This window comes from Pristis pectinata, chromosome 9, assembly GCF_009764475.1.
Source record: "Pristis pectinata isolate sPriPec2 chromosome 9, sPriPec2.1.pri, whole genome shotgun sequence".
Lineage (NCBI taxonomy): Eukaryota > Metazoa > Chordata > Chondrichthyes > Rhinopristiformes > Pristidae > Pristis > Pristis pectinata.
In genome coordinates, this window is record NC_067413.1 from 65,820,817 (window position 1) to 65,845,197 (window position 24,381).

The following is a 24,381-nucleotide window of genomic DNA, read 5'->3' on the forward strand; positions in this document are numbered from 1 at the left end:
GAGCTAGAAGGGGACATGAAAAGGCTTTGGCTAGTAGGGTTAAGGAAAATCCCAAGGCCTTTTTCAAGTACGTGAAGGGTAGGAGGATGGCTAGGGTGAAGGTAGGTCCGATTAAGGACAAAGGTGGGAGAAGTTCTGAATGAGTACTTCTCTTCGGTATTCACCAGGGAGAGGGGTCTTGATGATGCGGAAGGGAGTGCTGGTAGGGGTAATGTTCTCGAGGTTGTTGATATCAAGAGAGAGGATGTGTTGAAGTTGTTAAATGATATTAAGACAGATAAATCTCCGGGGCCTGACGGGATTTTCCCCAGGCTGCTTCGAGAGGCTAGGGAGGAGATTGCTGAACCGCTGGTAAGGATCTTTGAGTCCTCGTTGTCCACAGGGGTGGTGCCGGAGGATTGCGAATGCGGTCCCCTTGTTCAAAAAAGGTAATAGGGATAGGCCAGGGAATTATAGACCGGTGAGTCTCACGTCTGTGGTGGGTAAGCTGTTAGAAAGGATTCTAAGGGATAGGATTTATGAACACCTAGAGAATCATGGACTGATTAGGGACAGCCAGCATGGCTTTGTGAAGGGAAGATCTTGCCTCACAAGCCTGATAGAATTGTTTGAGGAGGTGACCAGGAAGATTGATGAGGGCAGTGTGGTGGATGTGGTTTACATGGATTTTAGTAAGGCATTTGATAAGGTTCCTCATGGTAGGCTTCTTCAGAAGGTCAGAGGCCAAGGGATCCAAGGAAGCTTGGCTGTGTGGATTAGGAATTGGCTTGCATGTAGAAAGCAGAGGGTTGTGGTGGAAGGAGTGCCCTCGGATTGGAAGGCAGTGACTAGTGGTGTCCCGCAGGGATCGGTTCTGGGACCTCTACTTTTTGTGATATTTATAGATGACTTAGATGAGGGGGTGGAGGGCTGGGTTAGTAAGTTTGCGGACGACACTAAGATAGGCGGTGTTGTGGATAGTGTGGAGGGCTGTCGGAGCTTACAGAGGAATATTGATAGGATGCAGAGCTGGGCTGACAAGTGGCAGATGGAGTTCAATCCGGAGAAGTGTGAGGTGGTACACTTTGGAAGGACAAACTCCAGGGCAGAGTACAGGGAAACGGCAAGGTACTTGGCAGTGCGGAGGAGCAGAGGGATCTGGGGGTTCATATTCACAGTTCGTTGAAAGTTGCCTCACAGGTGGAAAGAGCAGTTAAGAAGGCCAATGGGATGTTGACTTTCATAAATCGTGGGATTGAGTTTAAGAGCCGCGAGGTTATGATGCAGCTTTACAAAACTCTAGTTAGGCCACATTTAGAGTACTGTGTTCAGTTCTGGTCGCCTCATTATAGGAAGGATGTGGAGGCATTGGAGAGGGTGCAGAGGAGATTTACCAGGATGCTGCCTGGAGTGAAGGGTATTGAATATGAGGAGAGGCTTAAGGTGCTAGGGCTTTATTCACTGGAAAGGAGGAGGATGAGAGGAGACACGATAGAGGTATATAAAATATTGAGAGGAATAGATAGAGTAGACAGTCAGCGCCTCCTTCCCAGGGCACCAATGCTCAAGACGAGAGGTCATGGCTTTAAGGTTATGGGTGGGAGGTTCAGGGGAGATGTCAGAGGGAGGTTTTTCACCCAGAGAGTGGTTGGTGCATGGAATGCACTGCCTGGGGTGGTGGTGGAGGCAGATACATTGAACAGGTTCAAGAGCTTGTTGGATAGGCATATGGAGGAACGTGAGATAGAGGGATATGCGGGAGGAAGGGGTTAGGTAGTGTGAGGGTGGTCTGATGGACAGCACGACACGGTGGGCCGAAGGGCCTGTTTTGTGCTGTATGGTTCTATGGTTCATCTGCCATTTCTTTGCCCATTCTCCTAAACTATCTAGGTCTCTCTGCAACCTTCCTATTCCTTTCTCAGGCTCAATCATTAATAATTTTGGTGTCCTGTTCATCTCTAAGACAGTGAGTTTGAAACTCATCTCTGTAATGTCCCCAAACTCATTCCCTTACAGATGTTCCATTTCTTTGATTCTGCCTTCCCACCTTTGATGGCAAAATCATCAACCACTTTATTCCTAAACTCTGGAACTTTGAAACACTGTGCATGATTTCTCTCTTCATCTTTAAAATGCTATCTAAAACCTACCTTTTTCCATTCTATTCTCATCAATTTTCCTTATACCAATTTGAAAAAGATGTTTCTTCATGTAAAAAATACTATTTGTTAGTTGCTCTTAATAGCAGATCTTTGAAGGAACCCAGGAGGTACTCCAGTAGCATTAGCGATAGGCTCTTCTACTTACTGTAGTATAAACAATCACCTGCATGTTACATTGGAATGGAGACAGAGAGGATGAAGCTACAATGAAATCTTGCATGCTTCAACAAATAGATGAGTTACTGATATGAAAATGTATGACATTCATAGCTTAAACATTAAGGAAAACTCCAGAAACAGCATACTCCCAGTTCCTAAAATCCCAAATCTTTTGTAATGAATGTTAACTGTAAATGCTCAATGCTCCTGTCACCTATTCCTGAGTCAATTATGGGACATGAAAATCTAGATTACATACATTATTATATTTAAGGGATGGTTCTCCAATAACATCACACTCAACCCTGAAGGGCAGTGGATGCCAGGTCACTGATTCCCTTTGGACCCAAAAATATAAATTTCAATTCTGAATATATTCAAGGGCTATGGGATTGGTGGGAAAGTGGACAAGGCACAAGGTCTGCCATGAACTTATTGAAAGGCAGACAAACTCAAGAGGCCACATAGTCTATTCCTCCTTTCCTTTGGTCTTATTCCCTCTTACCTACAAGACTAGTTTTCAGCTTCTAATAGGTCTGATGGGGTAGTGTGGCACATGAAGGTCACAGATCTCCATATGAGGAATGTTCCCCAGGACCCCATGTAACAATATAAAAGTGCCTTCAAAATGGATGTTTCTACCTACCTGATTGCAACCATTAACTGCTTGGGAGAGGTCTTTAGCAGCCTTTTGTCACCAGACGATGATGTCAGGTAGCCTGCTGTTGTTGGCTGAAATACATGGGAAACTAGAAATGTCAACATTGGAGGTTGTATTTAAAAAAAAATGAAGATTTCATGAAATAGTTTTATATTTCTGAGAGCTGCATTTGTTTGTTACATTTATGATTTACAAATGAATGTTATGACTTTTTCTAGTCATTTATTGACTTGTAATTCCTAACTCTGATCGAATCACTGTAAATTTTATGATTCATCATACAAATACTCTCTACCCCCAGGCTTATCACTTTTAATGAGTGCTCCAGTTAAGCACTGCTGATTAAGTATGAAATTTACACTACAACCTATGTGTGGAGAATAGATTGGCCTTTGTCCTCTTAATGGTGAAATGTCATCTGAAACCAGAATAGTAATCACATACCACAACGTGCGTAAACAATGGGCTCCAGCAGCAACAGTTCTGAACAATGTCAGCACACTCATGCCTTTAAATGTGGCATAATTTCAGACAAAATAGTAGCATTTCATAAATTTTCATTAAAAGGGTCAGTCTGTCAGAAAAAGAAATCCTTAGAATTGCTCGGATGATTTATAATTTTTTTTAAATACCCATAGAACCCACAGCCGTCACTGATGCAAAGAAATACAATCATAAGAACTACTACTCAACTGGTTTGAATGGTGAATTACTAGTACTATTCGAGTTCTACCTCACAGCAATGGCAACAATTTTCCTCACTGACTAATCATAAATGTAAATTTTCTTGCTTCAGTTATGTTGGGCTCTGCCATCATCAGAAACAATGGTGAACCTGTTAGCTCTCACTATCATATTGAAAGAAATATGACGAAAACAGTATTTGAATATGCAGAAGTCGAGGTGCAAGTCCGTGAATTGTCAGCGATTCTCTGGTCCTCCGATGGGACATATTTTTGCATCAATCTCCTGTTAATCACCAGAAATCAGTGTAATGATGAGAACTTAAGATAACCACTTATGCAAAAAGGCCCTGTAAAAAATTACACTTTGTTGCAGAAGTTGAATAAGTTTTTAATTCCATATGAGGCCAGAATTAACACTAAATAACCTCTTTAACCCTGAAACAGCTAATTGTTCATGCATGGATTCCATTTCTTTATTTCAAAATTGCATACTTTATATAAAAACAAAATTTTGATATAGATGAAATGATGATACACACAAGAAAACAGTGTTCTGTTAAAGCCGGAGAGGCTTGTATAAAAAGTGTTTTTTTGAAATCTCTTGTAAAATTGTATTCACTCTAATCTTTATTTTGTGCTCTGTAAATGTTCAAGTTAGAACTTGTACTTTTACTTCCATGTTTGCCATCTGAACTTAATCACATGCTAGAACATTTTTGATGCAATTTTTTTTTGCAAGTGAATAACTGCTTAATCTTCCTATTGATATCACCTTTGCTAGATGCCAGAGCTTCCCTTAATACCCAAAAACATAACATTAGGAAAAGGGTAATCCACCCCACAAAGATAAATACTGAAGATTAACCAATCTTTATGAGCAGATTTCTTTGAGATCAGGCATTGTAGCTGTGGTGTTGATTACAAAGTCCAGGTCCATATTTACAAAATTCATAAATCTCCTAGATTCCCATGTATTTTTCAGCCAGCAGCAGACTACCTGACACTTGTCATGTGGTGACAACTATGGCTAACAGCATTTTCTGGGCAATTAGTGACTGATAACAAATTGGTGAGACATCTGCCCAAACATTCACAATTAAATAATTAAATTGAAAATTCTCTAGGAACTGGCAAAGCTGCTTTGTGGTAAAGTATGCTGTTTTAAATTTGGAGTTTTCCTTTAACGTTTCTAATTATCCTTCTATTAATATTATTCATCCATTCCTTAGTTTATTATCAATGCTACCAACTCAGGGACAGGGGTTGGAGGAAAACATTGAAGACTTAATTATATTAACAGGCCCCATATCTGATATAATAATGTTGAGTAGCATTGAACTTTCAATACATTTCATGTAATATCTGAATCACAGACTTACTTTCATTGCTTTCTTTTAGAAGTGCATCATCATTGTCTTCTTCCTCATCTTCATCCTCTGCTGTCTTTATTTCTTCAGATGGAGGCTGGAAGCAATCAGAAGAGTGATTTGTTGACAAGCAATTCAAGTTTTAAAGACTCCTTTATCCCTGAGATTTTGACGTTAAATCTTGTCTGTCGTAAATCCTACATGTCATACATAACTAAGAGCAGTTACTTTAATAAGCAAATATAAAACTAGAACTTCCGTCACCAGAACACATTATCTCATTTAGCCCTCATTTCTGTGATCATAGACATTCACAAGGCTTCCATTCTTTCATGCACTGATTTCAAATTCCCTTAGCCTTTTCCTCTCCATTTCAACAGCCTTATTCACCTCGCGTTTCCATTCCAATCTCATTTTAATTCTTTCCATGCTTCACTCCACTTTCAACTGTTCAATTTCCACCCAAACTGGCAAACACTTGAACTTTTCCTCTTGGTCTCTCCAATGTAATGCCTCTGCAGAGACCCCTTGAAACCTTTAATTTACTCTGACCAAGTCCTCTTGCCCTCAGTCCCCAAATACTTTGAGAGGTGCTTTGGTTCATTTTTTTTTTAGAAAGCATTACATCAAAGTAAGCTTTTTTCACCAAATACTTCACTATCCTAAATGGTCTTAACATTTTTGAGTAAAAGGTTAGCTTTTTGAACTTGTCACAAAACTTAAATACAACTTATATTTTGGTTGTAGCAAGGGAAGCAGAAGTAGGTGTTTGCAGACACTTCCACAATGTTAAGTTACTGATGGACCCGTTGACTTGATGAATCAGAACATCATATTCTAAACAAGTGTTATTTAGATGCATTTTCAATAATATGGCAATGCAATATTATGCATCTGTATTGCATAATTAAATCCTGAATATGAAGCAGACATACTCACAGGTAATTCCTTAGCCAATTTGATAACCATATTGTCTAGGTACTCGGGCAAACTCTTGAATTGTTGATTAGTTGGCTGGAAAAAATGCGGACTTCTTCGAGCAAGCAGCCTCAATGCCCTCCAACCATAATTGGAATTATTTACCACCCTGTGTAATTAAATTAAAAACTATGTTGGAATGTGAACATATTTCTGATAATCATAATTTTGAGTAGTTAACAGAATTACATCTTTAAGTTTGTGAAATATAACTTACTTATACTCTTCTTCAACCATGTTCTCGGGATCAGCTTGTTCAATAGCTTCTTCAAAAAACTCTTCTAAACTGGGCATAAACTCCCTGAAATCATGAGCATTAACTTATTAGGGAAAAAAAAATCTATCCACATAAATCATATCAAACTGAAGATCAAAACATAATAATCACAGCCAAATTAATAGTTTAAAAATAACTTTTGCATGAATATAAATGTGCTTTTGTTCACTGGATTATAAATTATAGTATACACAAAAAAGATTAATCACAACAAGAACTAGATCATCTGGCAGAATTATTTGCACTTAAATCTGTCAGTAATGGGTGTAACTGCTGCCTCTTACTACTTCACATCTTAATGAAAAACTACAAATTTGGAGCAGAATCCTATCTCTCATCTTCATAGCAGATCACAGTCTTTGCACTACCACAGTCACGAATCCCAAATAGGCTCAGTGATGGTTCTTCACTTGTGCAAAGGGAGCAGTAAAACTAAATCCAAAAGCAAACTGAAAAACACTATGGTGCTAGAGGAACTCAGCAGGTCAGTCAGCATTTGTGGAGAAAAGCAGGAGGTCAATGTTTTGGGTCAGGACCCTTCTTCAGGACTGAAGATAGGAAAAGAGGAAGCCCAATATATAGGAGGGAAAAAATCAAGCAGTGAGAGGCAGGTGCGGGGGAGGAGGGGAGAGCAGATCCACCAGGGGATGGGTCAAAGGCAAGGAGGAAAATGCAGGTAGAAAAAAAAGTTAGGCTAGGAAAGGGAAGAAAAGAAGAGGCATGCTGGGTGGGGGAGGGTGTGGGGAATTCCTCCAGTTTGCGCTTGGAATTCTTCTGGCAGTGGAGGAGGCTGAGGACTGACATAGCTGTGATGGAGTGGGAGGGGGAATTGAAGTGACTGGCAATGGGGAGATGCAGATCACAGTTATGGAGGGAGTGCAGGTGTTCTGCGAAACAATCACCTAGTCTGCGTTTGGTCTTGCCAATGTAGAGGAGGCCACACAAAGCACCGAATGCAGTAGATATTTACCTCCCTTAATATGTTAGAAATAGTCAGCAGGTCAGGCAGCATTTGTGGAGAAAGAAACTGAGTTAACGTTTCAAATTGATGACTTTTAATAAGAACTGGAAATGTGAGAAAACAAGACTGCTTTAAGTTGTAGAGAGCAGGAGAGACAGAGTGGACGAAGTGAATGTCTGTGGCAGGGTAGAGACTTAGATTGTCCAGTGATGCAAATACTGCTGATGCTGTCAAAGAGAGGATGATGTATGCTTGTTAATTATAGCCAGTCTGTCTGTAGGAATGTAAAGGAAGAGCAAGAAAGAGGTAAATGTTTTTCTCAGCAGCTGTTACTTGATCTGCTAAGCATTTCCAGCATTACCTTATTCAGTTTTGATGAAAGGTCATCATTCTGATGCGTTAACAAGGTTTCTCTCACCACAGATGCCGTGTATCACCAGCATATCCCATCTTTATTAAAACTAACTGCTATATGAAGTGTAGTTAAATTGTTTCTCTTACCTGCTCTCAGACTTGCACGCCTCCATGTTATCAGGGCAGAGATTCCATAGCCGTGTCAGCTCTTCACTGTGGGAAACAAAATGACTATTTATTAGATGTGAAGTATACGACCAACGTAATTTACAAAATAAGTTGGTTTGAACACTATAAGAGAATAATCCTCCAAATAGAAATTGTGCTAGTAAGCTAGCTGCAAAAATTATTTACAATTCACTGCTGTACCCCTCATGCAGATCACCAAAATCTCCAAATGATTGTAAGCATTACACTGGATTTTACAGTACACATTCTTTTTTTTGTTAACCATCATAAGTAAATCTTTAAAGACTCCGGGAAAATATTTAAGGAACACCATCCTTGATCACAAAGTTGGCAATATTTTAGCAACTACTGTAGATGACATCTATCCCAGCTCTAAAAGCCAAACTTGATTTCAGCCTGGAATGAATGGATAAATCCTCAAGCAGACAGCTACAAAAGTCCTATGTTAAAAAGTACTTTGTCATTGGTAAACCAACTATTAACCTGTGCGAGCCCAAAGCAAAAAGCTGTGCTTATTTTAGCATCCACCAGCTTTCTCATTCAGAGAAATTACTGGACTCTCTAGTGTGGAGCGGAGAACAATTTACAATCTTCAGCCAGAGATATTTATTCTGTATGCATGCACATCTCATTTGAATGTCAAAAATGGAAAACAAAGAGCTCCCAGCCCTGCTATCTTAATTTTAATGGACATAAAAATGTAATCATTTTAGAGGAAACCAAGTATGACAGCGAAGTGATACAGATTACCTAATAAATCTACTCTGCCTTGCTTACAGTGTCCCCAAACTCTGCTTTGAATTTCATATATACTCACTTTCCCATCAAGACCTTCTTATTTGGTCCCTTTCCAAAGAAATCTTCAGGAGCAGGTCTTTTCCTTCCAGGCTTTGGAATTTTAGATTCAGGTGGTCTTTAAAACCAAATATCACTAATCAGAGTGAATCAATGACTTCTGGTGTTTGCACACATTTTAGTTAGGGAGACAGAGCAAGAGAGAAGAAACAACACTTGCACAAAGTATCAAGTTGGTTCCCCATCTTTCTCAAGATTGCACATGAATTTCAAACTTAGACAAAAATCAGAAAATATCCAGCTGCAGTTGTTCATTAATTACTTGGGAAACATTACTTGTTTGAAATTCATTTTTAAAAGAAAACTTCATAACAGAATTACGTAAAGATCATTGCATTGATTTACTTATACTTGTAGAATATTAACAGGAAAGAGAATGGTAAAAGATATACAGACTATGATGCTGGTTTTCCCTTTTAATTAATTAAGCAACATAACTGAAGTAGGAGAGAGACAGAAAAATGATAACAAAAATATGGAAAATCAGATTAAATCTTGAAGAATATACCTTTCTTTAACAAAACTTGGACAGCCTTCATTTTTCCACGCAATCCAGTTTTCTTCACTGTGTAGTATATGCTGTAATAAAATATGAGCACGTAAGTTCTTATAAGTGTTTGATTACCTAAATAGACTTTGAAGATCATCACCTCCAGTTTATACATAAACCTGACTTCAAATGCATCAAAATCCTGAAACTCTCTAACAAAAAAACTGGCCTAGATTTCAAGAATTCAAATCACATATTCAGTCTGAGTTCAATTGGTTCATCTATGCTAGATCAAGAGCACTGTACGATAACTGGCAAGAAAAGAACGTATGCAAGAAATGAGCAAACAATGAGCTACAGCATCTGTCCCATTTCACCATCTATTGATTTGCTCTGGAGACCATGTAAGAAATACCTTTGTTAATTATTAATTGACTACCTAGCATCAGAAAATCTAAATCAGAAATTCAAACAGAAATAATTTGACATACCTCTACCATGCTGGAAAACTTTTCTCCATCAGGTGGTGTCTCTTTGAACAACTACAGAGAACACAAAAACAACATTAAAAAGCTCACTTTTATCAATAGTCCTGATCTTTTTGGGGTCAGCAGGAATATTTTCCATAGATTTACAGACTCTTCATGCAAATATCACTGTGTAAAAGTTTCAAATCAAAAACAGAGAAGTTTCTACCTACTGTATGTAATATTCTCCCTGACCTACCTAATTTCGCAAATTTGTAGAGCAGAAAGACATTGACTACCTTGTTTGAAAGTATATTTTGGTACAACTCAATATTGTACAAAATATTGCACAAAATATTGCACTGGAGGACAAACAAATATTTGAGGCCAAAGGGAAATTCAAATATCCAAAACATGAAACAACGATTTATTACTAAAAATCAGTGACTGAGTTGCAGTTCATATCACAGCTGGCAAGAGATCTGATAATAAATGTCCCGATTCAATGTAATAATCTGCCAGTTACAAAATAATAGAAAGGCAACATCAAATGTACATCTGATGGGGACAGAAACATATCTGGGAGTTTAATTGAAGTACCTACAAGAATGAGTGCAAATTTGCAGTCCACCATCTTAAATATGCAGGTTTACCAAAAACCTGACTACCACCTGCTGATTTGAGAAAATTAGAGGTGAACAATGATAGAGTACTTCAATGCCATTATTCATTATGAGGGACATTGTAGTTGAAGAACTCAGGAAAGAGGATAGGATTCTAGAACAAATTACATTGAAAAGGAGAAGGTCCAAGAGGGAGGCTGCACTTGTACAGGCAGTGAGGCTTTGTTAAGGGAAGATCAGGCTAATGAGATTAAATTTTCAGAGGAGCTGGACATCAGTAAAGTCTTTATTTAATCTCGCACGCAAACCCATGGAATCCAAAGCAATTTGGTAAACTGGAGCCAAAGCTGGCTTGATGATAAAAGGATTTGATGATCAAGCTGTTTTAGCAATTGTAAGTCTGACCAGTGGTGTGCCACGGGGATTTGTGCTGGGACCTTTGCTGTTTGTTAATTACATTAATGAACTAGATGTGAATGAGTAAGTTCACAGATGTCACAAAAATAGGTGGTGTGTTTGATAGGAAGTTTGTCTTAGGCAACAGATGATACTGATGAGTTTGTAAGATGGGCAGAGAAATGGTAAATGGAATTTAATCCTAAAAATGTGAAGTGATGCATTTTGGGAGGAGTAATAAGGCTAGGATATACACAAGGAATGGTAGGGCCCTATGAAATACTGAGGAACAGAGGGACCTTGATGTACACATACAAGAATCCCTAAAGTCAGCAGCATAGGTAGATAAGCTGATTGAGGCAGTATACAGAATATGAAATGCTTGTTTCTAATAGATGAGACATACAATGCAAGAAAAAGGAATTTATGGTACAGTCATAAAAAACATTAGTTAGGACACAGTTAGAGTATTTTGTGCTGATCTGGTCATCACAAATTGGGAAGGATGTGATTGCACTGGAGAGGGTGCAGAGGAGATCTGACAGGGTGTTGCCTGGGATGGAGTGTTTCAATTATGAGGAGAGACTAGATACCTTTGGAGGGGAGAAGGCTGAGAAGGGACTGTTTGAAGGATACAAAATTAGGAGGGGCATATGGTCTTACACAGGGTAAATAGTGAGAAAATTTTACACAGCAGAGGTCTCCAAAATCAGAAGGCATAGATTTAAAAAGTAGGAGAGTTAGAGGGGATTTGAGGAAGATTTATTTTTCACCGACATGGTGGTTGAAATCAGGAATGCACTGCCCAAAGGGATGGTGGAGACTGGGAGTCACAACATTTAAGTACTTAGATGAGTACTTGAAATGCCACGATAGAGAAGGCTACTGCTCAAGATTTTCATTCATGGTAGGTGAGTTCAGACCTGTGTCATGCTCCTCTTGCACAGTGTGGGAACTCAGGGAGGCTGCCAGTGTCCCTGATGACTACATGCGCAGGAAGTGTGTCCAGCTGCAGCTCCTGCCAGACTGCATGATGGCACTGGAGCTGCACATGGATTCACTTTGGAGCATCCACGATGCTGAGAATGTTGTGGATAGCACGTTTAGTGAGTTGGTCATACTGCACTTTAAAGGCCTGGGGAAAGGTAGGGAATGGGTGACCAACAGGCAGAGCAGTAGCAGGAAGGTAGTGCAGGAGTCCCCTGCAGTCATCTCCCTCCAAAACAGATATACCGCATTAGATACTGTTGGGGGAGATGGCTCATCAGGGGAAGGCAGTAGTAGCCAGGATGATGGCTCTGTGAGTGGCTCTGCGGCACAGGAGGGCAGGAAAAAGAACGGCAGAGCTATAGTGGTAGGGGATTCCATCCATGGTAAGGAAAACAGACAGGAGCTTCTGTGGCTGCAAACAGGACTCCCAGTTGGTGTGTTGCCTCCAAAGTGCAAGGGTCAGGGATGTCTCGGAGCGCTGCAAGACATTCTGGGAGGGTGAACAGCCAGTTGTCGTAGCCAACAATATAAGAAAAAAGCTGGATAAGGTCCTACAAGCCCAATGTAGGGAACTAGAAGATAGATTAAAAAGTAGGACCTCAAAAGGTAATAATCTCAGGATTGCTACCTGTGCCACGTGCTGGTCAGAGTAGGAATAGCAGCATAGTTAGGTTGAATATGTGGCTTGAGCAGTGGTGCTTGAGAGGGTTTCTGATACTTGGGGCATTGGAACTGGTTCTGGGGGAGGTGGGACCAGTAAAAAAAAAACTGGATGGTCTACACCTGGGATCAATGTCCTAGGGGGATTATTTGCTAGTGCTGTTGGGGAGGCTTTAAACTAATGTGGCAGGGGGATGGGAATCCATGCAGAAAGACTGAGGGAAGCAAAGCAGAGACCAGAGCAAAAGTTAGAAAAGAGTAAGAGTGGAGTACAGAAAAGTCAAACGCAAAGGACCCACAGGTTACTAGATTCTAAAAGGACAATGAGTGTAAAGGCACTTTATCTGAATGCCTGTAGTATTCAAAACAAGGTCAGTGAACTTGTGGCACAAATCAGTACAAAGCGGTATGATTTAGTGGCCATTACAGAAATGTGGTTGCGGGGCGGAGATGAGTGGGAATTAAATATCCAAGGGTATCAGGTAATACAGAAGGATAGGTAGGAAGGTAAGATAGCGCTCTTAATTAAGAATGAGATCAGGGAGAATGAGATGGGACCGAGTGTAGTGTATCCAAGTTTGCTGATGACACTAAATTGAGTGGAAAACCAAATTGTGCAGAGGATGCGGAGTGTCTGCAGAGAAATATAGATCGGTTAAGTGAATGGGCAAGGGTCTGGTAGATTAAGTACAATGTTGGTAAATGCAAGGTCATCCATTTTGGAAGGAAAAATAGATCAGATTGTTATTTAAATGGTGAACGATTGCAACATGCTGTTGTGCAGAGGAACTTGGGAGTGCTTGTGCATGAATAACAAAAGGTTAGTTTGCAGGTGCAACAGGTTATCAAGGTGGCAAATGGAATGTTGGCCTTCATTGCTAGAGGAATTGAATTCAAGAGCAGGGAGGTTATGTTGCAACTGCACAGCGTGCTGGTGAGGCCACACCTGGAGTGCAGTCCTGGTCTCCTTACTCGAGGAAGGAAATACTGGCTTTGGAGGTGATGCAAAGGAGGTTCACAAGGTTGATTCCGGAGATGAAGGGGGCTAGCCTATGAAGAGAGATCGAGTTGCTTGGGACTACACTCACTGGAATTCAGAAGAATGAGAGGGGATCTTATAGAAACATATAAAATTATGAAAGGGATAGATAAGATAGAGGCAGGAAAGTTGTTTCTACTGGTAGGTGAGACTAGAACTAAGGGACATAGCCTCAAGATTTGGAGGAATAGATTTAGGTCAGAGTTGAGGAGAAACTGCTTTTCCCGGAGAGTAGTGAATCTGTGGAATTCTCTGCCCAGGGAAGCAGTACAGGCTACCTCATTAAATATATTTAAGACACAGTTAGATAGAATTTTGCATAGTAGGGGAATTAAGGGTCATGGGGAAAAGGCAGGTAGGTGGATCTGAGTCCACAGCCAGATCAGCCACGATCTTATTGAATGGCAGAGCAGGCTCAACGGGCAGAGGGCCTATTCCTGCTCCTATTTATGTTCTTATGTAAGATTAGTTTGGGATTTGGTCAGTGTGAATACAGGGAACCAAAGGGCCTGTTTCCGTGCTGTATAAGGCTAATGCATTTGTAAACATCTTCGCCTTAACCAATGACATCAACATAGAACATAGAATAATTACAGCACAATTCAGGCCCTTCGGCCCACAAATAAACCATTGAAAAATAAAATGCTTCTCCTTGCAGAAGTGACATAGTTGCAGGAGAAAGGAAAAACTATGAACATCAATTAAATACGAGTGATATACCAAGGCTGCAAGAACTAGGAGTACCAAGGTACAGGGAAATCACCTCCCATTATTAGTCTTCACAACCATATAATGTGAAGATTAATGAAAAATAAACACATTGTTCAGTTCATTTATGTTTAAAAAATACTATATTTGGTAAGGTTTAATTATAGTACAATTTGGTAATTAATTAATTTCAACCAACCTGATAAACTGCTTTGGTGGTATCTTCAATCCAAAGAGATTGTTCATCAGTTAATACACAATAGGAGCTGTGAAAAAGAATTACACCATGTCACACTTTATTAAATTGTGTTCTCATAGCTCCAGGTGGTAAAAAGTATCTGAACGTTACTCATTATTTGAGAGTTCTATGGTTGTTATTTAAGCTTCCTCACTACCAAAAAATACAGTAAACATCACACAGTATAATTTACTGTACATCTGGTTCCTTGCAGTACATCTCCAATCTTAAAATAGATCTTTGTACCTTCACAGCTCCCAAAATAATAAGCAAATCCGAAGCTTTTCCTAAACTTATAGTCTTGAAAGCCATCTTCTATAAGGTATCCTATAAATAACTACTGATTTGCATTTCTTCCAAGATTCAATAACTCTACCTAATGCTTCTGACACCTTCCCAACATTATTTTGAATGAGAATATAAATAAAGGCCATTCAGTTCTCTATGCCATTTCTACCATTCAGGAAGATGACAAGGAATCTTCTACCTCAGTGCCACTTACCTGCACTATCCCCATAATCCCTTAATTTCTTAAACTTTAGATCCATTTTAAATATACTCGGAAACTGAGCCTCCACAACCCAGTTTCACGACTCTAATTGGAGGTATCTAACACAAAGTATAGGTTTTAATGCACATTGAAATAAAACTAAGTAGACTAGGGTTCACAAACAGCAATGAGGGAGATATAACAGAGACAAACAAATAGGGAAAGAAAAATAAACTGGGTACTATTCCTTCAAGCTTGCCTTACAGATCTCCAGGTGAGAACATGGATAGAAAACAAAGCCAGTAAAGGATCTTGCATGACAGAGATCAGCCTGGCAGAAAAAGTTTAATGGAATTGCACCAATACTTCCTCAATAGCTCAGACAGTTTATTCAGTAAGTAACTGAACTATATAGATCAACTGTGTGGAGTTTGCACATTCTCCGTGACCACGCGAGCTTCCTGGGGGTTCCAGTTTCTTTGCACATCCCAAAAACATACAGGTTGGTAGGTTCATTGGCCACTGTGAATTATCCCTAGTGTGCAGATGAGTGGCAGAATCTGGTGGGTGGGGGAGGAGTTGATGGGAATGTTGGTAGAATAAATGAGAATAGGATTATCATAGGATTAGTGTAAATGGGTGTTTGATGGTCAGTGTGGACTCGGTGGGCTCAAGGGTATGTTTTTACGTTGATTCTCTCAATATATAGACAAAAATCATGCTTCAAACGTGATTGCTGTTTGACAATGCATGTGATGATTTCAGCTGAGTAATATCCCTAGGATTATTAAGTGATAAATCGGCAGGTTTCCCACTTTTGACCATTACCTAGCAAAAATGCAGTAGTGTCTGTAGGTGTGTGTCAGCTGGACAATATTAACTGCAATGATTCTGTATTAAAATACACAACCAATATTCACTAGAAGAGCTCATAATGGTAACAACAATTTAGTTAAAGTGAAACCAATGTCCTTAAAGCACCAGCAGATAATAATCATTTTGTAGAGAAGGGTAGAGAGATAATTCGCAGATGTTAATTGATGGAAAAACACAACAAGTAAAACCAAGTCTGTTTAAGAATTACACAAGGCTTATTTTCATTTAAATAAAGTAGCTTTAAATAACTTTCCCTAAAGGGAAGAAGCTAATTCAAATCATTATCAGGTGACGTGCTTACAAATACAAACTTTTGAAATCAAATTCCAAGAAAATCAAATTCCACCAACATTTCCTGCCTACTGACCTTCCACCTCAAAGATCATCTCTGGCACACTGTTCTTCCTAGTGTTTGTATACTTGCTTAATCTCATGAACCTAGAAGCATTTTCAACTCTACCATTGACCTTAATGCTCCATTAATGGGGTATCCTTAACCGAAGATGGTAAGAATAAATTCGTACATGATTACCTTTTAAATTTGACTTGGCCCTTCAGGTACTGAAACAATATCAAATATTGTAAAAGGATATGTCGTCTAAAGTTGCTATCATTCAGTTGTAGGTCCATCAGCTAACAGTAAAATAGAAAAGAAGTCAGAATTACAAGTGAACTTTTATGAACTCAAATATATAAACATGTGGGATTCCTTCATGCCATTTCAGAAGCCCACAATACAGGATAATACAGGAGATTTAGGCATGGCGTGCTGTCGGAAGGTTAAGTGGGCTGCAGACATCTGTTGGCATGTACTTACTTAACTGCTCTGCTGCTATGAACATGAATAACAGGAGTAAAAAAAAATCACATTTTGATCTGTGTGGCAAAACATTGGTACAGCAGTGTAGAACTAAAGAAAATGGATTTTATTATGGCATTTGATATGAAGTACATTACTATTCTTTGTTGTGTCTATTGTTTAGTCTTTTTACCAAACATCAATAGGTTAAGAAATTATCAATGCATCTAAAACATGCATATGTTAAATGCTTATTCATGAACTGCAGAAGTTATTCTACTCCCAACTATATCAATCAAAGACTGGGACAATAACAATTGATTTTCTATATCTCATTGCTCTGGAAAAATATATATAATTAAAGCAGAAACTAGTTTCTTACCAAAATATATACATAATTAAAATCCCAGGTAAGTCAGAAACAGGACTAAGCAAGATAACCATTTTTTATTGAATAACCATTTTTTTAAACTTCCTAGATGTTGATTAAACTGTACTTGCCCACAGTATTAACAAGTATTTGGAGACAACCACATTAAAGCAAGCTCTCATCTTCATTTTACTCATATTTTCAGCAAAATGCTTTAATCAGAGATGGACGTCAAGTTAGAAATCAAAGTCTTTTATACTGATTCAGGAAATCTCCTTTGGCTTTTGTGTTTGCTGCAGGTTTGAACTCTGTGGACTGAACTCTAATGTTCACATGCTGCAGTACATTAATCGAGTTGTTTTAGCCCAGATGTTATAGTCCGTCATTGAACAATTTTTGAAAGACAGCAAATAGCCTAAAGAATCTCATCAAAACTGCAAACACACAAAAAAAATACCTTCTCACTGGTCAGGAATTTAGCAAAGTAAACATGTTCCTCCCCTGGTGGTTTTAATTCTTCCTGCTTCTTCTTTGAAGCCTGCATATCATCCAGTTTGTAGCTTCTGAAAACATCCAACACTTCATCTGAATGCTGTAACATAGGTTAGGGCAGAGATGGTCAGGTTAAAAGAGAATATCAATACTGTGCAAGCATAAAGTGAGACCTTTACTCTGTTATTCACAATCATGGACTGTGCAATGAAACAAAACACAAACTAAATAACATACAATTAAGTTATTCAATAACTTACTGAACATTCAAAAGTAATAATATCCTTTATTTTTGGTTTGCACCATGTAGTTTGTAGCATGTCCTTCAAATCTAGCTAATTGGATCCAAATTCGACTTGGTGATAGGAAGTAGAGGGTAGTGGTGGAAGGATGTTTTTCTGATTGGAAGTCTGTGACTAATGGTATACTGTAGGATTGGTGGTGGGACCTTTCCAGCTTGTGATATACAGTATATCAACGTCTGGATGTCAATGGATGAGATATGATTTGTAAATTTGTGGGTGACACAAAAAGTGATGGCATTGTGGATAGCAAAGAAGGTTGTCTAAGGCTCAACATAATCTTCTTGTTTTTGAAATCTTTGCTTATGAAACCAGGATCCTTTAAGCAAACATGATTTCTAAACCTTCCTTATCACCAAAGTTTTATGCACCTATACATTCAGGTCTCTGTTCCTGCACTCCTTTCAGATTTGGACCATTTAATCTATACTGTCTCCTCCTTCTCTGCACTGAATTTCATCTGCACATATACTTTCCATTAGCCTATGTCTTCCTGAAGTCCCCTCATCGCTTTCAAACATTGTTATAAGACCATAACACCTGCAAACTATAAATGTCCAAGCTATTAATACATAGTATATTACTCCATGGTCTTCAATTCTACCTAGTAGCCATTTATGTAGAATAAAAATCTCTTAAAAGTCCATATACACAGCATTTGTTATATCTTTATCAGTCACACGTTCATCGAAACACACAGCGAAATGCATCTTTTGCGTAGTGTGTTCTGGGGGCAGCCCGCAAGTGTCGCCATGCTTCTGGCACCAACACAGCATGCTCACAACTTCCTAATCCATACGTCTTTGGAATGTGGGAGCAAACCGGAGCACCCAGGCGAAACCCACGCAGACATGGTGAGAACATACAAACTCCTTGCAGACAGTGACCAGAATTGAACTCAGGTCGCTGGCACTGTAATAGTGTTACGCTAACCGCTACACTACCATGCCTGCCCCATTAACCCTCTGACTTCACATCAAAAAAAATTAATCTGATTAGTGAAAAACAATTTGTCTTTAACAAATTCAAGTTGGCTTATAAATTCAGCCTTCAACAAGTGACGATTCACCTCTTTACCCCTCATTACAGTTTCTAAAAGCTTCCCCACCGCCAAGGTCAAACTACCTGGTCTGCAGTTGCAAGGTTTGCCTTGCAGCCCCTTTTGAAAAAGGGTGCGACATTTGTAATCCTCTAGCCCTATGACATTATCCCACATATCTAAGGAGATCTTAAAGAATATGGTTGGCTCTGTATTGCCCTACCCAAACATATCTCTGCAATCTTCGATGCATCCCAAAATGGAGCCAAATAAATATCAGAAAGCAAAAATTTTGAAGGGCTGTGTGGATTGTGACCAGCCTGAGTGCTCCTATATACAGCCGACGAGGATTCAACAGGCCAAATGTCCTCCTTCCAGCCTGTTACCATTCTGTGTTAATGTCTCTGAATTGTTACTCTAAGGCCTACGGCTCACTAATCTAATAAAATCTAGGAATTTTAGGGCCCGATCCTATCACTTTTTGAGCTACGTCTCTGTTATACCACATGTTATCACAGGGCTATGTGCATTTGCAGCTAATCAACCTTATTTAATCACACTTGGTGTGTTTGCACATGTGTACTCTAAATTTTGACTGTTAATCTGCACCTTACTACCATTGATATTTCTCACTCTGGTGCTATCTAGCACTTGAGAATCACTGCGCACCTCATCCTTCTAATGCTAGATATGATACTCAGAGCAGGAACAAATTAGTTTAAACGTCACTTGCATCCCCATTAACTGCACCAGTGAACTACATAAGCGTGCTTGTTCCAGGCAAACTCATTCACCTTTAACAGGTCCCTTCCGTCCCAGAACTAGTCCCAATACGCCAAGAATTTGAGGATCTCCCTTCTCACCATGCATTAATCTGCCCAATCCTCCAAGTTCTATCTCCACAAGCAGACAATCTGAGGAGTAATTCTGACATTATTGTTAAAGTCCTCTTAAACTCTCTCTTTAGCTCCCAAAACTCTGCTTGTGGAATCCTACGTTTCTGATTCCTACATGTAGCATGATTTCTGGCTCTTCTGCACCCTCTCCATGACATCCTTTACCCTAAAAGCCTTAACAATAAAAACAATGCAGAAATTTCAAAACCTATACTGAAATGCCTATCTGAGCTTCTGACCATCAAATCTGCTATATTTACTGTAGTCTTACTGGTCGCCCCATTACTGTATCTTAGACTGCTCTCCTTTGTGCTGTCATCACCACTAATTTTGAATGCTGACTAATGGTTTGAGAGTGGTACCACAGTCTAAAGGGTCCTGCACTTTCAGATGGCCATTCATTTGTGATTTTGAACTCCTTGGCTGTGGGGTGACTAAGTCCTTGAATGTATGCTTCAAAACACCTCAGCTACGTGGTGATTCAAGCTCCCACTGAAGCTCAGGTGAACAAAGTATCCGGATAAGATTTCTTTATTAGTCACATGTACATTGAAACACACAGTGAAATGCATCTTTTTGCGTAGTGTTCTGGGGGCAGCCCACAAGTGTCGCCATGCTTCCGGCGCCAACATAGCATGCCCACAACTTCCTAACCTGTATGTCTCTGGAATGTGGGAGGAAACTGGAGCACCTGGAGGAAACCCAGGCAGACACAGGGAGAACGTACAAACTCCTTACAGTCAGTGGCCGGATTTGAACCGGGTCGCTGGCGCTGTAAAGCATTACGCTAACCGCTACACTACCGTGCCTGCCTCTTGAAGTTCCAACAGAGCTGCTAGTTCGTCATTTTAGAAAAATGTATTTCTCATTCCTTAAGATAATTTTATCATCAATTTGTTATCCTGACTGAATTAGCGTTATCTCTTTACTAAACTCTTCTTAAATGCTCCGTGTGCTCTCATGCAGTTTGAAACTTTTGGCCTGCTCGCTTTCCCTTAGAGTTTTGAACAGCCCAGTCCTGCTTCCTCTCAGTTATAAATTGCTTAAACACTGTCTCTTGATGTATAATGATTTTTTTTTAATATGTGAATGCAACTAAAAAGGACTTTCGGACAATAAAATGGCATCATGTAACAAATGAAATTTACCTTCAAAAATGTCTTCCAAGAAATTTTCTCATAACACTGCAATGGATTTCTGAAAAAGTCTTGGAGTGACCAAAACTTCCGATATAGGTTATAATCAATGGGAACAGAGCTATTTAAAACAAAAAAAAATGAATATTCACAATAGTTGAAGATTATAGTCATGACAAAATTGCAATGCTTCTTAGGTTATACAAGCCTCCAAAGTAGTGAAAGAACTAATTCACTCTATTCAACTGGGACAGCCAAAAGGTGATTGGAAATAGACCCATAAACAATAATAAAGACACCGATATAAAAAAAATGGAAGGCAATAGCCTGTACTGCAATGTACAGAAAGATTACATTCACTAGTACTCATTTAAAAGTCATTTTCAAAACTTTAAGAGCAATAGTTAATTTGTTTCATCAAGTTCTTAGACTGCAACAGATTTTCACTGCAAGCATCTCCCTGACCTGAAGTAACATTCTCACACACTTCAACTATGAACCAACTTCCACGAAAGTAGTTAGAATACAATAGTAATTAGAAAATTAATAAAGTGATTTAGGGATCAAATAAAATTGTTTCTTCAGAGGGAAAGACTTATAAAAAGAAATATTTGGCTTTCTCGGAATTATTTTTGTTAATATTAAAAGGTTTAACTGAAAAGCACAAATTCAACTTGCGCAGAATCCTGAATATGCGACAGTTCAGCAGAACTGTACGGCTCTGATCACATAAGTAAGAAGATCCAGTGGCACTGGAGAAAGTGCAAGAAGGATTTTCAAGGACGATACCAGAACTGAGAAATTACAACAATCAGGAAACAATGAACCAATTGTCGCTAATTTTATTGGAAAACGGAGACTGTGGAAGATACAACAGAGGACTTCAATTACTTAGAGGTCTGATAATGGGGTAGATGTAGAGACATTTCCGCTTATGTGATTGCCAAATTGGGAGTCAGAAATAAGATAGTCACAAAAACTTCAGGAGAAACTATTTACCCAAAGTGGTTAGGACATGGAACTCGCTACCACAATTAGTTGACTGAACAGCTTAGATATCTTTAAAGAAATACTGGATAAGTAGATACAGAAAACAGATGCAGGTAATGTTGGAGGAAGTCTGGTGGGAAGAGGCTTATGTGGAGCTGCACTACCAAGGAGGATCAACCAGGTCAAATGACTTGTTTCTTTGCTGCAAATTCTACATTCACATTCCACAATATTCACACAAAATAATTTTAAACATATATAATTCAAGAAAGGCCCAGAGGTTTCTGTATTTCTCTGTGGTTAATAAGTTAAATTATTTGTACCAAGTTGTAGGAGGTTCCTCGTCACCTGTCTCTCCCTCTTCAACTTCCATTCCATCTTCTCTATCTTCTGTGTGCTGCAAATTCTCAAAATATAGCAAAGTTATTTTTTTAAAAAATGACACATTAGAAAGACAATTCTGATAGGTGTATAGCTTCCTCATCCAAAATAACACTCACCTTCAGCCCCAGGGTACTATCCTGTTCATTGGTATTAAACACAGTGACATTTTCAAGGTTAAACTGGCTCTGCAGATTGAGGCCTAAAATAAAACACAATCAAGAATCATGTAGCAATAAACTATTTCAGTGAAGCTTAATCTATGACACTTGTGGCTACTTCTTGGAAATGCTGTAACCTTTTTCTCTTTCATGACATGCTACACACCGATAAGGTACAGCAAATGGGTAGGATAGGGGTGGAAAGAGTAGACAGTCACACGAACTGTGTCCAATCTTCATTCTCAGATGTTACTGTTGATTTTTCAAACAATGTGCATAATGAGGGAAATCCATTGGACACAATATATTATGATTATCAGGAAGCATTGATAAGCTACACAGACTGCAAATGTTATTACACAAGGTTAAGGATTATGGGTAATATACAAGAATGGAAAGAGGACTGGCTAACAAACAGAAGTGAAATTACAGATCATTTTGGGATCACAGAGTGCAACTTGCACATATAATAATAATAATAAAATGATCAGCAAATCAAGCAGCAGCTAGAGAGACAGAAAGAGTTAACATTGCTAGTTGGTGACATTTCATCAAAATATCAGATAGAGCTTGGACCTCATCCATGTACAATTTATGCCAAAGTGTTTGAGAAGAGGACTCAGTGCAAGATATCCAATTTTGCTGAGGATATGAAAGTAGTTGTGGAAATAAACTATCAGAATGACAGAAAGACAAACATAGAAGCATGTTAAGTCACTGAACAGGGAGGTGTCAGATGAAGGGCAGCGTGGAGAATTGTGAAATTATCCACTTTTTCCAGAAATAACGATAAAGCAGAATTTAAGTTTGTGGCATATAAGTAAATCGTGGTAAATCATCCTATTTATGTCCTTGCGCAAAAATTAATGAAAATTAGTACTATAGAAAACAATTCGAAAGGGAAGGAATACATAGCCATCGTTTTAAAGAAGCTGCAAATTAAGTGCAAGACAACTTTCTGAAATTACACAAGGGGTAGGGGTTTGCGCAGTAATTAAATTACTGGACCAGTAACCCAGAGGCCAGAGTTGAAAGCCCTTCATGGCAGCTATGGAATTATAATTCAATTACCATGGAATTTAATTAAAAAAAGACAGCTTGTCTTAGCAATGGTGCCAGAAAATTAACAGATTTTCATTAAAAAAAATCTATCTGGTTCATTAATGCCCATTGGTGGAGAAAATCTGTTATCCTTACATGGTCTGGCCTATGGGCGAATCATAGCCATGTGCTTAAATTCTTAAGAGATCCTCTGAAATATCATGGCTTGCCATTCTGTTCAGGGGCAAGGAGGAATGGTCAATAAATGCTGGCTTTGTCAGCAAAGCCCACATCCCAAAAAATAAATACAGACTTGGTGAAAACACACATGAAATAATGTGTATAATTTGGAACTCCTTAATTTAAGAAGAATTATATGTACTTGAGAGTATGTGCGAAAGATCAGTTCCCAAAACCAAATATTAAATAAACTGCACCTGTAGTTCTTGGGAGTCTAGAAGAAAGAGAATCTCAGTGGCAAATCTTCCTGACAGTTTACTTCCCCACCTACCTTCATAATCTCAGCAAACTTCGATACCTTGTACGAGTCCTCTTCTCAAACACATTAGTAGACACAGTGGAGTGGAGTAACACTTTGTTGGCTCCAGCTCGATTTTTAAGATTGTGCAGGAAAAAAAATTGACTAAAATGATCCAGGGTTCTAATATATAAAAATTATTTATCGAATTTCTGTACAATATGCCTTCAATGCAAAAGACTAAAGATTCACAAAAGAGAGTTGGCATGTAGGATGGGACATTTTAAGCTTAAAAAGTGCAATACTAGTGGAGAGTTTGACTTGCTTCTGATCAATACAACAACAAATTTTAGAGTCTATTGGCTAAAAACCACTTGTCTTTTTAGTGTATCCTATTCAATAGCGAAGGAAAGACAATGGAGGCAAACCCTCAAATATCACCAAAATTCAAAATCTCTTTAAAGATTTAAAGGAAATTGATGCATTTACAGGGAAAACAGCTTGGCAAAGAGAAATGTGGGCTACCTGGTGCCATGTGTGACAATGGAATAGAGAGGGTCATTTCCTAAGACACAGCAAATTGTGAGGCCAAGTGTAGAGGTAATGCATGTGAAAATTGGTAAGTGCTGCCTGAATTTACAAGCTAGGTAAACTTTGTATTTTGATACAGGTCTTTGTCTCCCTTAAAAAA

The 24,381-nt window shown here is 38.9% G+C and overlaps 1 protein-coding gene across 2 annotated transcripts in view; it reads right to left on the bottom strand.

Annotated features, from left to right (window-relative positions):
• The window catches only part of thoc1 (THO complex 1), a 63,180-nt gene that overhangs the window by 13,507 nt on the left and 25,292 nt on the right, over nucleotides 1-24,381 (bottom strand). The window contains exons 8-20 of one of the 2 annotated variants that reach the window (XM_052022981.1): nucleotides 22,130-22,212; nucleotides 21,953-22,035; nucleotides 20,652-20,760; nucleotides 17,232-17,366; nucleotides 16,138-16,238; nucleotides 14,201-14,267; nucleotides 9,610-9,660; nucleotides 9,137-9,207; nucleotides 8,591-8,686; nucleotides 7,732-7,797; nucleotides 6,210-6,293; nucleotides 5,954-6,101; nucleotides 5,027-5,111 (exon numbers count right to left, since the gene is read on the bottom strand). In XM_052022981.1, coding sequence (XP_051878941.1) covers nucleotides 5,027-5,111; nucleotides 5,954-6,101; nucleotides 6,210-6,293; nucleotides 7,732-7,797; nucleotides 8,591-8,686; nucleotides 9,137-9,207; nucleotides 9,610-9,660; nucleotides 14,201-14,267; nucleotides 16,138-16,238; nucleotides 17,232-17,366; nucleotides 20,652-20,760; nucleotides 21,953-22,035; nucleotides 22,130-22,212 — 1,179 coding nt within the window. The remainder of the gene's footprint in view (nucleotides 1-5,026; nucleotides 5,112-5,953; nucleotides 6,102-6,209; nucleotides 6,294-7,731; nucleotides 7,798-8,590; nucleotides 8,687-9,136; nucleotides 9,208-9,609; nucleotides 9,661-14,200; nucleotides 14,268-16,137; nucleotides 16,239-17,231; nucleotides 17,367-20,651; nucleotides 20,761-21,952; nucleotides 22,036-22,129; nucleotides 22,213-24,381) is intronic. The other variant, XM_052022982.1, reaches the window with a different exon arrangement.